This window comes from Malania oleifera, chromosome 3 (genome assembly GCF_029873635.1).
Source record: "Malania oleifera isolate guangnan ecotype guangnan chromosome 3, ASM2987363v1, whole genome shotgun sequence".
Lineage (NCBI taxonomy): Eukaryota > Viridiplantae > Streptophyta > Magnoliopsida > Santalales > Ximeniaceae > Malania > Malania oleifera.
Genome location: NC_080419.1, coordinates 40,822,374 through 40,842,504, shown reverse-complemented (window position 1 = coordinate 40,842,504; position 20,131 = coordinate 40,822,374). Strand labels below are relative to the sequence as shown.

Genomic DNA, 20,131 nt, shown 5'->3' with positions numbered 1-20,131 from the left:
CTGGCTTTTCTTTGAACAGTTTAAAAACCCTTGGCAGTTAGAATTTGCACTTCTGTTTTTTGCATCTTGCACCCTACCTTAAATATCACTTCAAAATTGCAGTTTTGGGGAATTTAATTCATACTTTAATAACTTTACTCTTTTCTTTTTGGGCGAAGTTTCTAATTTTACTTTAAAAATATATTGTAGGTACCAACATATGCTTTAGAATGCTGATAACTAGCTACTGCTCCCAGAAAATGAGTCAAACATCTTGGCGTGGATGGTTTGTTCCTCTTTCCTGAATTTTAAACCTTAGAACTGTTTCTTGTTTATTTTTCATTACTTAGTTTTGTTTTGTTACCTTGATGTTAAATTTCCAATCAAAGGAAATATTGTTTTTTTTTTTTAAATTTTATTTCATTGTCAATTAATGCATCTACTATTAAGATCTTAATGTTGGTATGCCGTATAAGTGATGCATTTATGTAAGATAGGGTATAGAGATGTCAACATCACTGTCTTCCAAAATTAATATGAGAGTTAAACATGTGGACAAAGGAAAAGATATTGGTGTTGGTGAGGCAATCTTTCATTTCTGTGGTATTGCAAACCTTTTGATTGCCTATTTAGGCCTTATTTGGGGTGCTAGCTGCCAATATGGGTGCCTCTTCACTACCTCAAGCATTGTACTATCAGAGAAAAGAGCGTAAAAAATGCGGTGGGGAGGGTTGGTGGTGGTGGTGGTTGGAGTGGAATAATATTTGAGGAACTTAATTTTTATGTCTTGGACTTCCTGATGTGGTCTCTTTAAGGAAATGTTATGTTCCTGTTTACAATCAGGGGGTCTTTGGCTTAGGCTATCTTAAATGCCTTCCTGGAATCACATTGGCTATCTTAAGCCCCAGAATGGGATAACTATCTCAGGGAATATTTTTGTTTGGTTTGCTCATTAGGATTCCTGCTAATAAAAGATTATTGTGTCTGACATAATATGAGTGTTCTAATCTTATTTCAGTAAGATTACCAAAATATGTTAAACCTGTGATTACAATAATATATGTACATTCCAGTAATGTATATATGCAATTATGCATATATAATAATTAGTATAATTTTAATAGTAGGTCATGGAGGGCATTTCTCTCTCTCTCTCTCTCTTCTTAGGGATGCCTTAGCTCTTGTTTTAGCTTCCTATTCCACTGCTCTCTTATTTTGTTTCGATGGTTCTGCTCAAACATAGGTAGGGGAATAAAAGAATCTCCTCAAGACTGCATATCAAAAGGAAAAAAACTTCTGCTTTGTGCCTGGAAATTGTTGGGGAACCGGTGGATTAGGATTACTATATTGGCTGTGTTAAGACCTGATGTGTTAGTTGGCCCACAACCTAATGGCTTAAACTTTTAGGTAAAGTGGTAATCTAACATGGTATCAGAGCCAGGTTGCTAGGAGGTCCTGGGTTCTAGTCTTGTTGCCCGTCTTTATTGTGTGTTTGTTGAGAATTATCTGTTTCCCTGTAATGGGTGTTGTTTATTGTTTTTTTTGTCTCTCCATGTGCTGTTGGGCTGCATGCGTTGGGGACTGTTATTGCCTGATAATATGATATACATTGTTCGCCCACAAACTAACAGCTTAAGATTTTAGGAAAAGCAGTACTCTAGCAGGCTGTACGATGGGTGTGTGAATGTTTGTCTTAGGTATTCTTGAGACTGGAGCAGTTTATTCACTATAGGAAGTTTGGCAGGATATAAATTGGCTGGTGATTAAGAAAGATCTCAGAAGAGAATTTTTGAATATGGGTTGTGTAATTGGTAAGGGATTATCCCAAATCCATCCCTCTGGGTTTGGATGAGAAGAGTTGCCGAAGATTTGTGGAAGAGTTGCAGTTGGTGATGCACTCAGAGTAGAAGATTCATGAATCAAGTTTCAGATAGTCATGTTGGAAGGATGTGATATGGTTAGGTCAGAGCCAGCAGTTCATCAGGGTGAATTGCAGTGTGACAATTGTAGAGGTAAGAAGCTGGTTTGTGGTGGAGTAGCTGCAACTGGTGGTTCAGAAATTCTTGTGGCTGTAGAGTTTGTGAGAGGAAGTGGACTGAACACTGGAGATCAAGAATGTAGTGGGTTGGGCTGAGTATCATCAATATTACATTGCACTTGGGCCAGATCTTGGACTATAAGGAGCTTGGGGTCCATGGGCTTGTAAGATAGGACTTGTCCATTCGTATAAAGAGGAAGGGATTAATAGTGGCTAGGCTGAGATTAAAAAATCTTAAAACACAAGAGAACTCTTATCTCAAACAGGATTGATTTGCTGCTGGACAAGGGGAGATTGGCTGCTGCTTCACCATAGGTGCTAGGTAAGGCTCAGGATGGAGATCTCAAAGCTCTGACAGCAGGTTGTGGTGGGGAGAAATTGTTTGTGAGCAGAGTAGGAACACTTAGCACATAAATTCAGTTCTTGTATCTGTATCAATAGTCAGAGTGGATCGTTGTCATGTTGTGGAGCCAGTGAGGAAACATTTGCTGGTCAATAGAGATAATGGGAGTTTGAAAAAAATACGAGGTAGCCCAACTCAGAAATAGGGTGCATACGTGAAAGATGGTCAGGCAAATAATATTTGTGGGGTGAAAACAAATTAGTGATACAAAGAGGTCTCGTAAGGATAGGTTAGCAAGGTACATTCTTGTTGTTTGGTGCCATAGGAGGGTGTTGCAACGAGGAGACTTTTTAAGAGAAACAAGGTAGTTCTGATATGATATTGTTCAAATTTTTGAGAAGGAATTCTGAGAGGTGTTTCTGTATTTTGAATCTTTGGTGGGGAGGAGGGTGGAGGCATAGTTTTAAAAATTGATGTGTAAACCCAGCTTTTTCTTTCATTAAATTACATATTTTCGTACTCCAGGTTCTTTCAATTTTTTTGTTTTTGTTTTTTTGTCTTTCTTACACCTAATTTGGTAAAAAAGATGTTCTATTACTATGCATTTTTGTTCTTCTTTTATGAGCATTCTATAATTTTTTATTTTGGATAACAAAAATTCCATTAAAGACTAAATACAAAAATGGCATTCTATATTTTATATGTTCTTTATATTTATGATTTCTTAGTTTAAACTTCACTTATAATCAATAAGTAGCAAGTGCATTCTTCTTCTCACCAATAGCAACTGAAGCAACCAAGATGAAATTCAATACTTGTTGTATATGCTATATTTAAATTGATTAAAATTATTAAAAACCATTTGAAGCATTAATATATAGGATTTTGGGATCAAAACATATGAATCTATATGTTTTTAACAAGTTTGCCAATGCAAATTATGAATTCACAGATGCAGCATTTGTTATGCGTTACATAATGTCCGTGATGGTGCAACTGTTAGACCATAACCACTGCTGTTACTAGACCATTATTGTTATTTAAAACCATGGATGGAGGAGACTGTCTTGAGGATAAAAGGAAATGGGGAGATGAATTTGAAAATGAGAGTGATTTGATAGTGAGTTTGTGTGGGCAAGTTGTTTGTGGATGAGGTTTGGTAACAGCATGGGTATGGTTCAGGCTACTCTGATTTAGTTCTTTCAATATGTTCTTTAACCAAACGAGTTCACATGTAGTGAGAGCCATGATTCTATACTCTGACTTGACATTTGATTTGGCCACCACAATTTGTTTCTTACTCTTCCAAGAAATCAAATTACAATCAACAAAGATATAATATATGGTTGTGGATCTTCTATCGGAAGATGACCCGACCCAATTTGCACGAGTAGATCGTCGAATATGAGTGTGACCTTGATCTTGATATAAGAGACCTCTCCCAAGTGCACTTTTGAGATATCTCAAGATGAGAATTATAGCATTGAAGTGACTCGGAGAATCAAAAAACTGAGCCACAACACTTGTACTTGACTATGAAATAATTCAACTTTTCAACAAGTCTTTGGCATCGTTTGTTGATATTTATGTTGGATGTTTCAAATTTTAAAAAATATCTGTTTAATAGTTGTCAATTTTATTTTAATTAAATATACACTAAATTTAATATATTGATTAGTTTTAACATTTTTAAAATATTAACTACTACTCAAGGTCCTAAATTTTGATTTTGACTCAAATTTTGAAGCTCCAAAAATACAAAAATTTCAATAGAAATTTTGATTTCGATGTCAATTTCAATTTCGATTTAAAAAACAAATGGAAAATAGTAGTAAAGCATGGATTTCTTTGTGAAATTTTAGAAAGGGTTAACAAACATAATAATACAAGTTTTAGGACTAATATATTTCAAATTAAATACATCTATGTTTTGTATGAGGTGAAAAAATTGTAGGAAGTTGTAAAATAGTATTTGTATCAATCAAATTTGTAAGATAATATACATTAAACATATTCAATTTATACAATGAAATTCATAATTCATTTAAATATTATTTATTATACAAATAATTATAATTTAGACATGAATGGATAAATAAAATATTACTATAAGTTTATTTTTTCATATAATTTCAAAAGCACTTGTAATAATCTTTTGTTTCGATAAAATAAATAAAATAAATTAAAAGAGAAATTTCACTTCACTCCCAAATTCCTCATTTGAATTCAGACAAAATTTCATTGTAAAATTAAAATTTCGACAAGTTTCCCTAAAATTTCGAGATTTTGATAGATTTCGGATGATTTGTTGAGATTTCGACGGAAATTATGCAAGAGGGAAATCAATTGACATTTCGATTTCCAGGGTGACAGAAATCGAAAATTTCAATGAAAATTTCAACAATTTCATGGAAATTTAAGACCATGCTACTACTTTAGTGGTTTTGTATTTATGATGCTGAAAGTTATATTTAATTTTACCTATGTAAAAATGTGATCCGACTTCATTTCAAGATACGATTTTTCTTGTTTGAAATAACTTTATCTTCAACTCTTTGTTTGAGATTTATATTTTGTTAGGTAATTAAATGACACTGTAAAGCTCTAGCATTTGTGAGTGCACACAAAGTAATCCCAAAGGTTGTGCGCACAGTGACTATATGCACTAAGAAATGTTCTCTGTAGATGCGAAATTAGCTTTAAGGACAATGGCTCTTCCACGCCTTAGCTTCTCATAAGCATTTATATTTTTATTTAATATTAATTTTATTAGTAAATATTTTTCCTTCTATAATATTTCCAGCATCGTCCTAGAGTGGACAACTAATCACCTATATCTAGCACTAGCTTACTCTTAGGATCCATAGGTGCATCAATGGGTTTTGGCTCCCAACATCCTAGTCTCATGTAAAAGATCAAGAACATACGTCCTCTGTGACTGTTGTCGTCAGTTTTATTTTAATTAAATATACGTTAAATTTAATATATTAATTAGTTTTAACATTTTTAAAATATTAACTACTACTTCAGAGGTTTCATATTTATTGCTGGAAGTTATATTTAATTTTACCTATATAAAATGTGATCCAGCTTCATTTCAAGATACAATTTTTCTCATTTGAAATAACTTTATCTTCTACTCTTTGTATGAGATTTATATTTTTTTAGGTAACTAAATGACACTATAAAGCTCTAGCATTTGTGAGTGCACACAAAATTGAGCCTGTTGAGTAATCCCGGAGGTTGTGCATGCAGTGACTATATGCACTAAGAAATGTTCTCCGTAGATGCAAAATCAGCTTTTAAGGATAATGACTCTTCCACGCCTTAGCTTCTAATAAGCATTTATATTTTTATTTAATATTAATTTTATTAGTAAATATTTTTCCTTCTATAATATTGCCAACATCGTCCTAGGTTGGAGATCCATAGGTGTATCAGCGGGTTTGGCTCCCAACATCCTAGTCTCATCTAAAAGATCAAGAACATATGTCCTCTGTGACCCCCAGGGGGGGGGGGGTTCTTTTTCGAGATCTTGATACTTATATACTCAAAAGCAAGAAGTATTTTAGTGGTCCCAAATTCGTGGTCTAAAACTTAGTTTGTCGGAAATGCTTTAGGCCATGGATCCCTTAATCATCATCACTAGTAATCACAATATCATCCATATACACAATAAGTAGAATCTCGTTGGATGGAGTAACAACTCAACAACAAAACCAAGCCTAAGTCCCACTAGGTGGCATTTCGCGATCTTGTCGGATGGAGTATGATGATAAAATACAGAATGATCTACTCCCCATAGTCGATGGCCAAACTCATACTGCAACACTAAGTTGACCAAACCATGCCCTAGGAAATGACTTATTGACTCGACACACTAAGTCTGACTCCCCTTAAGCAGTAAACCCAAGTGGTTGCTCCACTATACCTACTCTTGAAGATCACCATGTAGGAAAGCATTCTTCACATCTAACTGATGTAGGGGCCAATGATAGGCTATGGCTAAGGAGATGAACAAACGTATGGAGTCAAGTTTGCCGACATGGGGGAATATGTTTGAATAAACCAAACCATACACCTAAGCGTATCCTTTAGCAACAAGGTGAGCTTTAAATCATGCCACAAAACCATTTGGATTGACCTTCACAATATACGCGCAGCAACAATGAATCACACACTTATTAGGAGGAAGAGGTACAAACTTCCAAGTATCATTATAGTGTAGTCCATGCATCTTTTCAATCATTGTGTTCTTACACCTAGAATGGGACAAGGCTTCAAACTGGAAGAGCAATAGAAGATAAGAGTACTAACAAAACTGTAGTATGAGGGTGACAAGAAATCATAACAATAAAATTAGAGATTGGATGTTGGGCGATTAAGAAACATAATATCCAAAAAGTAAAAGTTGCTTAGATGAGAATGCTTAGATGGATGCGTGGTATAACATTGAAAGATAAATTAAGGAATGAATATATTCGCGGTATGTTAGGTGTAGCTCCTATAGAAGATAAGATAAGGGAGGGACGACTTAGATGGCGTGGACACTTGCAACGTAGGCCACATAGTGCACCAGTGAGGAAGAGTGAGTTAGTTACTGTGGGGGACAGTAGAAGGGGTAGGGGTAGACCTAAAATAACTTGGGAGGAAATAGTAAGGATTTAATATCCTTGAATCTATCAAAAGAAATGGTACATGATCGTATAAATTGGCGGAAAAGGACTAAGGCTTGTTGTTGTTGTTGTTATCGTGGGTACAATTGCGTTTACCTTTTTGAACAACAATAGGAGGATCAACCACTTGGGAAATAGGATCATTTGATGAGGGAACTAGAGGTTTAGAAGTCGAAGCTGGAGGAGGCTTTCCTCCCTTGAGTCATCATGTGAACACTTGTAGATTGGGACAATCCATGCAATGAGAAGGACTCAAACTAGATGAAGATGTAGGAGGACTGGGCGGAGAAAATAGGTTAGGATCGGGAAGTTTAGGCAGAGGAAGAGATTCATCATGGTCAACATAACTCAAAGAATCACAATAGTATAGTGTTGATTTAAAAAAGGCGACATGAATAGAGACAAAGAATCGATATAAAGCAGGGCTATAACATCGATATCCATTTTGAGTGTAGGAACAACCAAGAAAAATACATTTGATAGCATAGGGATCCAACTTACTCTTTCTTGGATTTAATTGATGGACAAAGTACATACAACCGAATAATGAGGAGGTCGGGGAAATAAAGGAACTTTAGGGAAGATAACTAAATATGGGATTTTACCACCAAGGACAAAAGATGGCAGTTTATTGATGAGAGGGCAAGCAGTGAGCACAACATCACTCGAGAAAACTTAGGGGACACTCATTTGATGCAATATGATTGGAGTGACTTTGAGAATAGATCTTCTTTTTCACTTAGCAATTCCATCTTGTTGTGGTGGGCACAAAATGACTGATGGCTCATGTTAGATTTGCATATCAAACTGAAGTACTGCTTTGCATTATCACTATGAAGTATTTAGACTGGCGCATCAAACTAAGTCCTTATTTGAGAACAGAAGGCACACAAGATATTAAACAACTCAGAATGGTCTTTGACTATGTACAACCAAATCGTTGTGGAGTAGTCATCAACAAATGTAACAAAGTACTGAAATTGCAACTTTGACGTAACATGACTTGGACCCCAAACATCTTAATAGACTAACATGAAAGGGGTAATGACTCTTTTATTGACTTAGGAAGCAAAGGGAACACGATGATACTTTCCTAATTAATGAAACTTGTATTCAAGCTTAGACATGGAACTCAAAGTAGGACTAGCTGTTTTAACTTGTCCAATGAAGGGAGACCAAGGCGACAATGAATTTGATATGGTGTGGCAGCGGCATTACACGTAATAGGAGGAGAGAGTAGCTCAAAGTTATAAAGTCCACTAGCTTAATGTCCTATTCCAATCATCTTTCTCATCTTCAAATCCTAAATAACAACATAATCAAGAAAGAAGGTTATAGAGCAATTTAGTGACTTTTTAATTTTACTAATGGATGTGAGATTGATGGAGGATTGAAGAATTTACAAAACATAAGAAAGAGAGATGGTAGGAGTAGGATTTACTGCTCCTACCCCCTTAACTACAATAGCGGACACTATAGCAAGGTTAACTTGAGGTAGATTTTTAGAATACTAGAGGGCAGAAAAGAAGTTGGTGACACTTGTCATATGGTCAGTAGCAACGAAGTCGATAACCTAGAGTCTAGTGGAAGAGACACTAGATGACATATTGATGGTAGGATTACCTTTCTGAGCAAAAAAACACAATGTGATGAAATGCTTCTTGGGATGCCTGATATTGGAGGAACAACCTTGAATACTCTTTTGAGGCAGTTATAGTATGTTGTGTACTTGAACAAGTGATTGACTGGGGAAACACACTTTTGGGGTTTAGGGACTCCATCCCAACACACACATGCCACCTTGTTAGAGTAGTAGATTAGAAATACACAGTGAACAAAAAAACATGAGAAACTAAAAAGGGTGAAACCTTTGGACAAAAAACATCATGAAAAACTTCATGTTTATAGAGGGATTTGAGCACTGCAGGATGAATTCAAGCCAAAAAATTCCTGAAATTAGCTTCATACGCCAGTGAGTGGGGTTAGCCTGCTTGCCTTAAACCGGTGCGTGAGGGTGTGTGGTAGGAGTTCTGGAGATGGGATTTTAGTGGGGTGCAGATCTGCAATGTCTGTGGGTGACTGGTGTTGTTTTTACAAAATCTATGGAGGTTTTTATATTCCTGTACTAGAAATCTGGCCCAGGAAATTTCTAGCAACTGCTTTGGCTTACGGCAGCTGCTGGCTGTTTTTCAGGGCTATGGTATTGCTGGAAATTCTTCTATGATGATTGAAAAAATAGACATGCAGTGGATTTAGGGTTTTAGGTTTCAGTTTTGATAGTGCTTGTGGTAATTAGGGTTTAAGTCTCAAAATTATGCTCAAATACCATGTCAAATAATTGGGTAAAATGGAAGACCTAGTCTCAATGACAGGTCTGTCCCTCTATATATAATATATGTCTAGTACATACCAATGACCATAATACCTTTACTAGCTCTCACTTATTATTACTTTATCTTATCGTATTTTAATCCTATTTTATCATGCTGATTTTTCAACTCCAATCGATTTTGTAAATCTGTGGTTGCAATGGAACAGCGGGAAAGTATACAGAGAATATAATCACATAACACTAACACACTAATAATGTTGAATAACTAAAATAACCATTGATAATCATAATGAACCTTTTTATTTCTTTATTTTTCAGGCTGTTGGACTCACGTTTTCCATTGGGTCATGTGGTGTTATGCAAAATAACAGCTATTAGAACACTTTTTTTTTTTCTTTCCTTTTTCCTATGCTAACCCGAAATTCTACAGTATGTGTAAGGTCATTTGATTCCAAAAATTCCACGATCTTTACAAGTCACATGGGGATCCCTCAAGAATTCTACTACTAACAAATTTTTAGTTGGAGTCGAATTGTTTCATGATTTTGGGACCATATGATTGTGAACTCCTAAGGTCCATATTGGGATTTTCACAAGATTGGTTATTTTGGGATTATTAATTTAAGTTTTGGTTATTAAATTTTAAAGTTATTGTTTTCCTATAAATATAAGCTTTCAGTGGTATAATTTCATCTAAATTACTGAAATTTTGGGATGGATCAAGATGGAAATTACCTATCAATTTTATTTTGTTTTCAATTTTTGATCAAATTTTAGAAATGACAAAAATTTTTGGCAGAAAATTTTTTGAAAATTTTAATTGAAAGTTGTCACTAAGCAGAAAAATTTTAGGCCATTTCTTTGGCGATGAAACTCTTTTTTCATTCTTGGAACAAATTGTAGCATGAGCTACCTATCTCAAATTTTCATAAAATTTCACCTTATAACATGGTCTTAAATTTCCAAGAAATTGTTGAAATTTTAATTGAAATGGCAGTCAATTTCCATCTGACATAATTTCTGCCCAAATTTCAATAGATCATTCAAAATTTATCGAAATCTTGAAATGTTGGCAAAACCCTTTGAAATTTTAGCCATAGAATGAAATTTTCTTGGAATTCAAATGTGAGATTTAGACGCAAAGTGAAATTTCTCCCTTAATTCATCTTTTGTTTTTTGTTGAAACAAAAGATTATCACAAGGTCTTATGAAATTATATGAAAAATTAAACTTACAAAAAAAATTTATTTAACCATTCATGTCTAAATTATCTTTATTTGTACAATAAATAATATTTAATTGATTTATGAATTTCATTTATATTAACTGAATATGTTTAGTGCACATTATATTACAAAAGGCGTCCCAGGGCCATAAGGCTCCCCGCTTTGTGAGGGTAAGGGGAGGGTTGTCACAGTGTACGCAGCCTTACCCCTACTTTTATAGACTGTTTACTTGGAATCAAACCCATGATCAATCGGCCACAAAGGAGCAACCTTACTGTTGATCCAAGGCCTACCCTCAATACACATTATGTTATGAATATGTTTAATATACATTATATTAAAATTAGTGTACCTCATATACAACACATATGTATTTAATTTGTAATATATTAGTCCTAAAACTTACAATATTATGTCGATTAGCTATTTCTGAAGTTCTATAAAAGAATTCCATGGTTTACTACTAATTTCCATTGTTTTTCAAATCTAAATTGAAATTGACATTGAAATCGAAATTTCCATCGAAATTCTGTACTTCTGGAGCTTCAAAATTTTAGTTGAAAATGAAATTTTAGACCTTGCCTTATAAAAAGTTATTGGATCTTTTTTTGCCTTTTTTTTTAGACTCAATTTGACCTATCACGGTTTGTACAAAGTCACTACTTTAGAACACTGTTATCGGTTATCTTTAGTTATTTAGCATTATTGATGTGTAAGTAAGCATGAGTTAGTAAGGATATTATGGTCATTGTTGTTTACTTGGCATAGATTAATATAAGTAGAGATAGACCTATCAGTGATTAGGTCTTCTAGTTTACATAGTACTTTTGACATGGTGCCAGTTTCATGGTCTCGCAACCGAACCCTGACTGTCATAGCCACCACTAAACTGAACCCCAAAATCCTAAATTGGATGTGTGTCTACCATCAGAGAATTTATAGCACCCCCGTAGTTCTGAGAGCTAGCTAGTAGCTATTGTAAGAGTTAAGACATAGTAGTCGTTTGGAAATTCCTTGGGTGGCACTGCCAGCTTAATAACACCAAAACCACTTTAAATTTTGCAAATCCAACGCCATACCCAACCACAAACATTGTCAATCTGCCTTCATCTGAAATCCCATCATCAGAGCTACCCACACATGTTGTTCAAATAGTGTCACCCCACACTGGCGCATGAAGCTTTATACAATCATGTTTTTGGCCTAAATTGATTCTGTTATTCAAATCTCTGTATAAACCATACTATTGAATTTTTGCTGATGGTTTTTTTTGTACAAAGATGTCACCTTTTAGTTGTTCATGTGCCACACTTTGAGAATGATTCTGTAGCGAACTTTCTGTCAGTTCTTTGTGTACATTGGGGCGGACTGGCTGAGATAGTGGGCATTATTTGCTCTGTTTGTGACTTGTTCAGTTGTTTATCTTGTATGTTGTCTTGTTTGCCTCAGTTGTCAAAGGTTGTATGTGTTGGAATGGAGATCATAAATCCCAAAAGTATCTTGTTCGTTGATTTGCTCCTATGGTTAATTGTGTGTGTTGGGATGGAGTTCACAAATCACAAAAATATGTTTCCCTTTTTAGTCACTTGTTTTGCCATTGGTGAACAAAGTACTATAACTATCTTAGAGGAGGAATATTCAAGGGTCCTGCAGTATAGCATCCCAACAAGCATCTCATCACATTGAATATTTTCCTCATAAAGTAATCCTATAGCTTGCATGCCGTTCGGTATCTCTTCCTCTGGCACTTGGGTTATTAATTATGCTGCCACTGACCATATGACTGGCGTGACCAACTTCTTCTCTCTCCTCTTGAATTCTAAAATTATAGCTCAAGTTACCCTTGCTGATGGGTTCACTACTACATTAAGGGGATAGGAACAGTAAAGCATACTCCTTCAATCTCTCTTTCTTCTGTTTTATCTATTCCTAAATCTCTTTTTTAATCTCATCATTCTCATGTCTGTTAGAAGATTATGAGGCCGCTAAATTGTTCTATAACATTTTTTCTTGTTTTTGTTGTTATTCAATATCTAAAACGAGGAAGATGGTTGACACAGGACATGAGGCTGTTGGACTTTACTATGCTTCACTCTCTCCTCCTATTGTGCTGCTGCTACACCACTTCAAATCCACTGTCGCTTGGCCATCCTTTACTAGACAAACTAAAACTACTTACTTTAAGTTCTATGTCTAATCTTGAGTGGGAGTTTTGTCAGTTGGGAATGTACCGTCATGTTCCCTTTTCCTGCCCATGATGTTGAAAGGAACCCCCTTCACAATCGAATATCTCTGTCCACTCCTCTAGGTTCTTTGCCTAATTTTTTGTTTTGTTGTTTGAAAGGAACCCCCTTTGCAATCATTGGGTTAGGGTTTCTTTGGTAGCAGAACAGGGGTTTGTCGATGGATTGTCTTCAGTGTTGGTGGAGTTGGGAGTTTTTCCCTTAAAATAATGTATTGGAAGGTGAACTATTGGATGGTGGTTAGGTTGACAAGAAGGGAAAGTTTTTGGATTGGGGTTGTGGTGGAATTGGAAAAAGTTTTCCATTTTCATCCCAAGTGGTGTTTGTGATGAAGATTGGTGGAATTTTGTGACAAGCTTCATCCTTTGGTGGGCGATTCTGATTCAATCGAGGATAATTGTAAAGTGACTGGAATTTTTGGTGATGAGTGGTGAGCAGCTGAGTACCTTAATCTTGGAAGGAAGCCGTATCACAAGGGAAAATGCAACTTTGTGTTAAGTGTGGCGCCAATCTGCAACAAAATTCATTTGGAACTGATGTGAGACAATCATATTGACAACAAGAAGAGACTGGTTTAAGGTCTTCTATAAAGACAGCTTGGAGGCTACATAGAGGTTGAAAGTGAAGTGGTCTGGGCCTGCATCTTATCTCTATTGTGTTAGATTTGGGCCTATTGTTTGAGTAATTTGGTTTCTTTAGGGTTAGGCCTGGATTGGGCTCAAATATCAACTCAGTTAGGTAATGAGGCGAGGAAAAATAAAGTTAAAAGAGCCTCCATCTCAGGCCCAATTATCTGAACAATGTCAAGGGTTCTTAGCCCTATTTTAAAATGGATTCGTTGAAGCAGGCCCAATGTTCATCTCAGGCTCCACAAGTAGAGGAACTAGTAGCATTCAGGCCCACATTTGTATGAGTCCCATGGTCCGCGATCTGTTTGCAGCTCAAGAAAAACGTACTACTATCTGCTCATCAATGGAGCGAGAATTCTATCCAAACAGCTTTCAAGGACTAGAGAAGCTGATAGCTAGTTGTGAATCCATTAATTCTGGGAGTTTTGTTTTAGTTAATCCCTAGTGATGACTTTTGAAAAAGAGGGTGTTACTAAGGATTTAGAAGCTGGTGCGGACAAGAATAATAAGAGCCAAAAGGTTTATGCTTGTTGGAAGGCGGCTTGGATGGGTGTGAAAATGAGGAAAAAATATTAAGAGAAGAGAGAGCACTCTGGTGAGAAGTGCCGAAGATCTTAAGGGTAGATTTAAAAAGGGAGTTTAATATTGTACTATTGTGGAAGATCTATGTGCCAAGAAGGGTGTATGATGTATCTTATGTGATGGGGCTAGCAAAGGAAAAGAGAAAGAAATTAGGGTAACTCTCGGATAATGATAGTGAGGACCTTAGTGAGTTTGATTGGGACAAGGGGTTGCTTTTGGATGAGACTTGGGAACAATATGGATATGGGTTGCTTTTCTGATTTACTTGGTGATTTATTGTGTATACACCTATCCTCGTTTAAGGATTGGAGGAGTTTTCTATTTTTGAGGATGATGGTTTGGTTGATGAACAATAGTGTAAGGAGCCGAAGGATGGAGTTCTGCCTACACCTTTGGAGGAGATTCCTTGGAAGGATTTAGAAGCTCAAAAGTTAATGGATAAGATGGATTTAAAGCTGTTTGATCTTGGAGAAAACAAAGTGCATCTCGACGGTGGTAAAAATAAAATGAAGGGGGGTCCAAGGGAATTAGCTAATTTGTAGTGCTTGGTGAACTACGACGAAAAGGGATTGAAGAGGGATTTCTATGGTTAATTTTGTTTAGTTTTTATTTTTTTTTTGTTATTATTTTCTCTCTCTTCTTATTATTTATTTATTTATTTATTTTTTTATAGTTTGGTGGACTACTTGTCCCCACTTAGGTTGTAGCTTATCTTTCTCTTTCTAATACATCTTTTTTTCCTATCAAGAAAAAAAAAAAAATAATGTTGATCTTCGTATTGTTGTCTTGAAAGGTATACACATTTGTATTACATGATGATACTTGGGAATTGGTATCTCTTCCTCCTAATGAGTCTTTGGTTGGTTGTCATTGGGTGTATACTATGAAAGTCAGTCCAAATGGTTTCGTGGCTCGTTTGATGGCCCATCTTGTTGCTAAGGGATATACTTAGTTGTACGATTTGGATTATTCTGACACATTTTCCTTGGTCACCAAACTTGCCTTAGTTTGTTTATGTCGTTAGCCACCACTTGTCTTTAGCCTTTGCACTAGTTGATATAAAGAATACCTTCCTATATGTTGATCTTCTAGAGAACGTTTATATGGAGCAACCATCAGGCTTTGTGGGGGACTTAGGATTTGTGTTTTGACTCAAGGAATCCTTGTATGGTCTCAAGGGGTCTCCCAAGGCATCGTTTTGGTCGATTTAGAGCTGTAGTACTTGAGTTTGGTTTTCTGCAGTGTGCAGTTGATCACTTTATATTTTATTGTGCTTCTGGTAGAAGTTTCCAGATCCCGTATAGAGACCATTTTCACGGGAAAATAATGCTCTAGACCTTTTAGACGAGATTGGACTATTGGGTTCCAAACGTGTCAACATCTATGGATCCTTGCAGCAAGTTAGTGCCCAATGCAAGTGATTTGTTGGCTGACCCTAGACAAGACGGAAACTTGTTGGGAAGTTGAAGTATTTTCGCAAAAGTGTTGCTAGTTAGTCTCTTGATTCTCCTAGAAAATTTTATTGAGATTTTGAGATACCTCAAAGGTGCAACGCCACATTTCTATTCAGTGATGCATAGATGCATTGTAGATTGGCTAAGTTAACTTCCTACAAAAGATTCATAAATCAGGTAATGTATTTTTGTTGGTGGTAACTTGGCATCTTGGAAAATTAAACAAATTTTCTGGCCTGGTTGAGTGCAAAGTAATGGTATTGGGCCATGGCCCCACTAATGTGAACTTGCTTGACTAAAAAACATGTTGGAAGAACTTGGGGTTTGTTTGGTATTCTTTATATTTCATATTTTCTATTTTTTGTTTCTATGCAATGATGAAACAAATTGTGAACATGCATTTGTTTATGTTGCTATTTTTTTTTTTTTTTGCTGTCAATTTTTCGTCGTTTTCTAAAAAAATTGATAAGAATATTTTATGGTTTTCAGTGGTTTTGGCCTCCTGTTCCAGAATTGACTTTAATATCTAGAATATGTGGTTAAAACATGATGGTTTTGAGGAGCTAGTGAAAACTTGGTAGTCTTCTATTCTGTTCACGAGGAAGGCTATTTTTGTGTGAGTCTCAAAGTTGAAAGGAATAAAAGAAAAGCTAAAGATATGGAACAGAAACACCTTCAGGAATGTCCAAGCAAAGAAGACTGTTATCCTAAATGGCATGAAAGTGATTGATGAGCAAGAATTAATTCAGGGTCTTAATGATGAATAGAGAGCAAACGAGCGATGGTTAAGAAGGAATTGATTGAGGTTATTAATCAAGAAGAGATATCTTGGAGGCCGAAATCCAGAGCTCTATGGCTCAAAGAGGGGGACCATGATACAAAGTTCTTTCATCGAACAACAAACGCTTACAGTAGAAGTAACACCTTATCTAGAATTGAAATTGGGGAAATCACCTTAACTAGGGAAGAGGATTTTAGGAAAGGCACTTGTGATTTTATAAAGACCTCTACACTGAACCTAAGGCTTGGAGACTTATAGTGGATGACATCAATTTTAAATCTCTTAGTTCTTCCATTGTAGGATGGCTTGAGAGACCCTTTGAAGAAGTAGAAGTCCTTGAAGCTCTTAATAACTACAATGAAGATAAAGCGCCTGGCCTAGATGGTTTCTCCTTGGCTTTCTTTCAGGCTAACTAGAGCCTTTTCAAACATGACTTGTTAAACATGTTTGAGGAGTTCATTAGATTAGGAAAATTCGTTAGTCACATAAATACCACCTTTGTCATTCTTGTTCCAAAGAAAGTTGGGGCTGCTAACATCAAGGATTTTAGCCACATTAGTTTGGTGGGAAGCATTTATAAAATCATTGCCAAAGTACTTGTTGAGAGGTTCAAAATATAAATACCGAAAGTCGTTGATTAGTATTAGCATGCTTTTGTGGTTGGAAGACAAACTATGGATGCTGCCCTTATTGCTAATGAAGTGGTGGATGCCTACTTGAAGGAGGGAAGAAAGGGAATAGTGTGCAAACTAGATATGGAGAAAGCATTCAATCATTTCAACTAGAACTTCCTTTTTTATCTCCTCAGGAAAATGGGCTTTGGGGGAGCTATGGTGTAGTTGGATTGCTCAATGCATCAAAACCCCAAGCTTTTCAGGGACTTCTTTCGCTTCTCGGGAGGCTTGGGACAAGGAGATCCCTTGTCCCCTTTCCTGTTTATTTTGGTCTTGGAGGTGCTTAGCCTCATACTAATGAGAGCTACTGTAGGAGGGATCTTAGAGGTCTCAAGTAGGGGTGTACGAAATTTACCAAAAACCAAACCGTTTGTCTATTCGGTTTGGTGTATCGGTTTCAGTCTTCGGTTTCGATTTTGAATTTTATAGAAATTGATCTTTGGTTTCAGTTTCAGTTTTACAAAAGAACCGAACTGAAAAAATCGAAAAACTGAGCAATATGAAAATAATTTTAATATTTTATATTTATACAAATATAAATATATAATAATAGTATAATAAATTTATTACATAAAAATATAATAAATCTTCAGTTGTACTTGTACTTATAGAGAAGTTGAAACTCAATTTTTCGATGTGGGACGAGCAAATGGAGTGAAGAGTGAGAGCATTGTGAGAGGGTGAAGAGTTGAAGGCACTTAGGCAGCATGGGCACTGGCTACTGGGTATTGGGAATCATTGAGGGGAGAACACAGGGAGGACTTTCCTTGCTGGTATTTTGGGTTGCAAGATGGGAACCTTTCCCATTAATTACCTTAATCTCCCCCTCGGAGCCAAATTCAAAGATAAAGGAGTCTGGGGCCTATTATTGAAAGGTTTGAAAGGAGACTGGTAGGATGGAAAAGACATATCTTATCAAAAGGAGGCAGACTCACTCTTATCAAGAGCACTTTGACGAATCTTCCAATTTACTTCATGTCTCTCCATCCCTTATTGGCCTTAGTTGCTAGGAGATTGGAGGGAATTCAGAAAAGATTTCTTCGGAGAAGCATAGGGGAGGAGTTTAATATCACCTTGTTAGATGGGGAGTGGTTAAACAACCCATTTGTTCGGGAGGTTTGGGGTTGAAAGCCCTCCTCACTTTCAATAAAGCCCTCCTTAGGAAGTGGTTATGGAGGTTTGTGAAGGAGAAAGACCACTTTTGGAGGAATACCATTGTTTCTAAATATAGGCTTGAGCATAATGATTGGACAACTCACAATAGTAGCGGTCCCTATGGAGTGGGAGTAAGGAAATTCATGAGGAAAAGATGGGATGAGTTTTTTTGTAATTGTTAGAGGTTATATATGTAATGATTGGACAACTCACAATAGTAGAGGTCCCTATGGAGTGGGAGTATGGAAATTCATTAGGAAAGGATGGGCTGAGTTTTTCAAATTTGTAATTGTTAGAGGTTATATATGTCTTTTAGTGTTATTATTATTGAGTGTGTTAGTATGGTAATTAATGAGAGTTAGTAAGAGTATTATTGTCATTAGAATGTATTTAATTTGTAAGATAGAGGGAGAGACCTATCTTCAAGTTACGTCATTCATTTTAATCAAAACTTAACATGGTACCAGAGTTGGTTACCAATAGGTCCTGGGTTCTAGTCTTGTTGCCAGCGTTTACTATGTGATATTTAAAAAAATCATTGTGTTCCCTATCATGGGTGATATTTATCGTGTGTTTATCTCTCCACGTGCTATCGGGTTGCACATGCGGGGAAGTGTTAAAGTTTGATATACATTGTTGGCCCACAACCTAATAGCTTAAGCTTTTAGGTAAAGTGGTGCACTGGAGAACCCCATTCCTGTGGCTGTTCTTCCCGGACCCATCTCCATCCCATATTAATTCACAAAACCAACCATTCACCCAAAAAGAGACCCCTTCAATGACCCACCTCACAAACCCCCATCGCTAGAGGACACCCCACGCGCCCTCATACGCTGGCCAAATGCTGGCATGGCCGACCCCACACGCCAGTGCACGAGTGAAGTTTTGGCCACTTTTTTTATTTTCTTTTCTTCCTCTGCCATGCTCTGATTCCTTCTTTAGACTATATTATCAAGCTGTTAGGCTAGTGATTTGCTAAAAAAATTCAACCTTTTTTGACCATGCACTTGCAGTATTCTGTTAATTTCTGTTTAGGTTTTGTGAAGGCTTCTTTGTGATTTTTTTGGAGCCGTGGCAGCGTTTGCATGTTTAGTTGTGAGGCTGTGGCAGTGCTATATCTGTTGGTAAGTTGTTCACCTTGTTCATGATTGTGTTCGTGCTTCACATAGTTTGTGATTATCCCAATTATTGATTGTTCTTGTTTTTAGTGTAGTTGCTGATTTGTGAGTGCTATGGCAGTGCTATATACATCAGTGAGTTGTTCACCTCATCCATTGTTGTGTCGGTGCTTCATATAGTTTGTGATTTTCCTGTTTAGTTTTCATTGCTCTTCTTGTTTTTGGTGTGGTTGCTGATTTGTGAGTATTGGGATGGAATCTATGAATCCCAAAAATTTGTTTCCTACATAGCTGCCACAAATAACGACCCAAAAGTTGGATGGAAAGAATTATGTTCAATGGACTAAATCTGTTCAGATTTATTTAGCAGGATTAGGGAAATTTGACGACTTGCTCCAATTTGATTCTTCTTATGAAAAGAGAAAAGGCGTGTGGGTTCAGGAAGATGCCTTGATTGTTTCACTTTCATGGAATTTGATGCAGCCACAGGTTGCATTGATGTGTATGCATCAAGATATGTGCAAGAAGATTTGGGATTATGTCAAACTTCTATACTACAGTAACATTACATGTATGTATGATTTGTACCATGAGTACTTTCAGTTACAACAAGGAGACAAGAGTATTGCAGATTATTTTGGAGAGATGAAGCATATTCGTAAGGAGCTTAACATTGTGCAACCTATAGCTGCCAACATTCGTGAGATGCAGAAGCAGAGGGAGCAGATGATAGTTCTTCGTGTTCTAATAGGCTTGCGATGTGAGTTTGAGGCAGTTCAGTCCCGGATACTCAGTAGTGCCGAGCTGCCGTCCTTTGCTGATGTTTATTCTCGTATCCTTCGTGCTTACTTTAGCACGCATTTTCCAGCTCTTGCATCTGGCTCTAAGAGGACAACCTTTG

At 36.4% G+C, this 20,131-nt stretch overlaps 1 protein-coding gene across 6 annotated transcripts in view; it reads left to right on the top strand.

Moving 5' to 3' along the window:
* The window catches only part of LOC131151071 (uncharacterized), a 55,919-nt gene that overhangs the window by 23,312 nt on the left and 12,476 nt on the right, over positions 1–20,131 (top strand). For 3 of the 6 annotated variants that reach the window (XM_058102247.1, XM_058102249.1, XM_058102246.1), the window contains exon 14: positions 190–265. In XM_058102247.1, the coding sequence (XP_057958230.1) occupies positions 190–216 (27 nt within the window). In that variant the 3' untranslated portion in view covers positions 217–265. Of the gene's footprint in view, positions 1–189; positions 266–19,147; positions 19,237–19,320; positions 19,366–20,131 lie in introns of all 6 variants that reach the window. The other 3 variants (XR_009135685.1, XR_009135686.1, XR_009135684.1) reach the window with 3 other exon arrangements.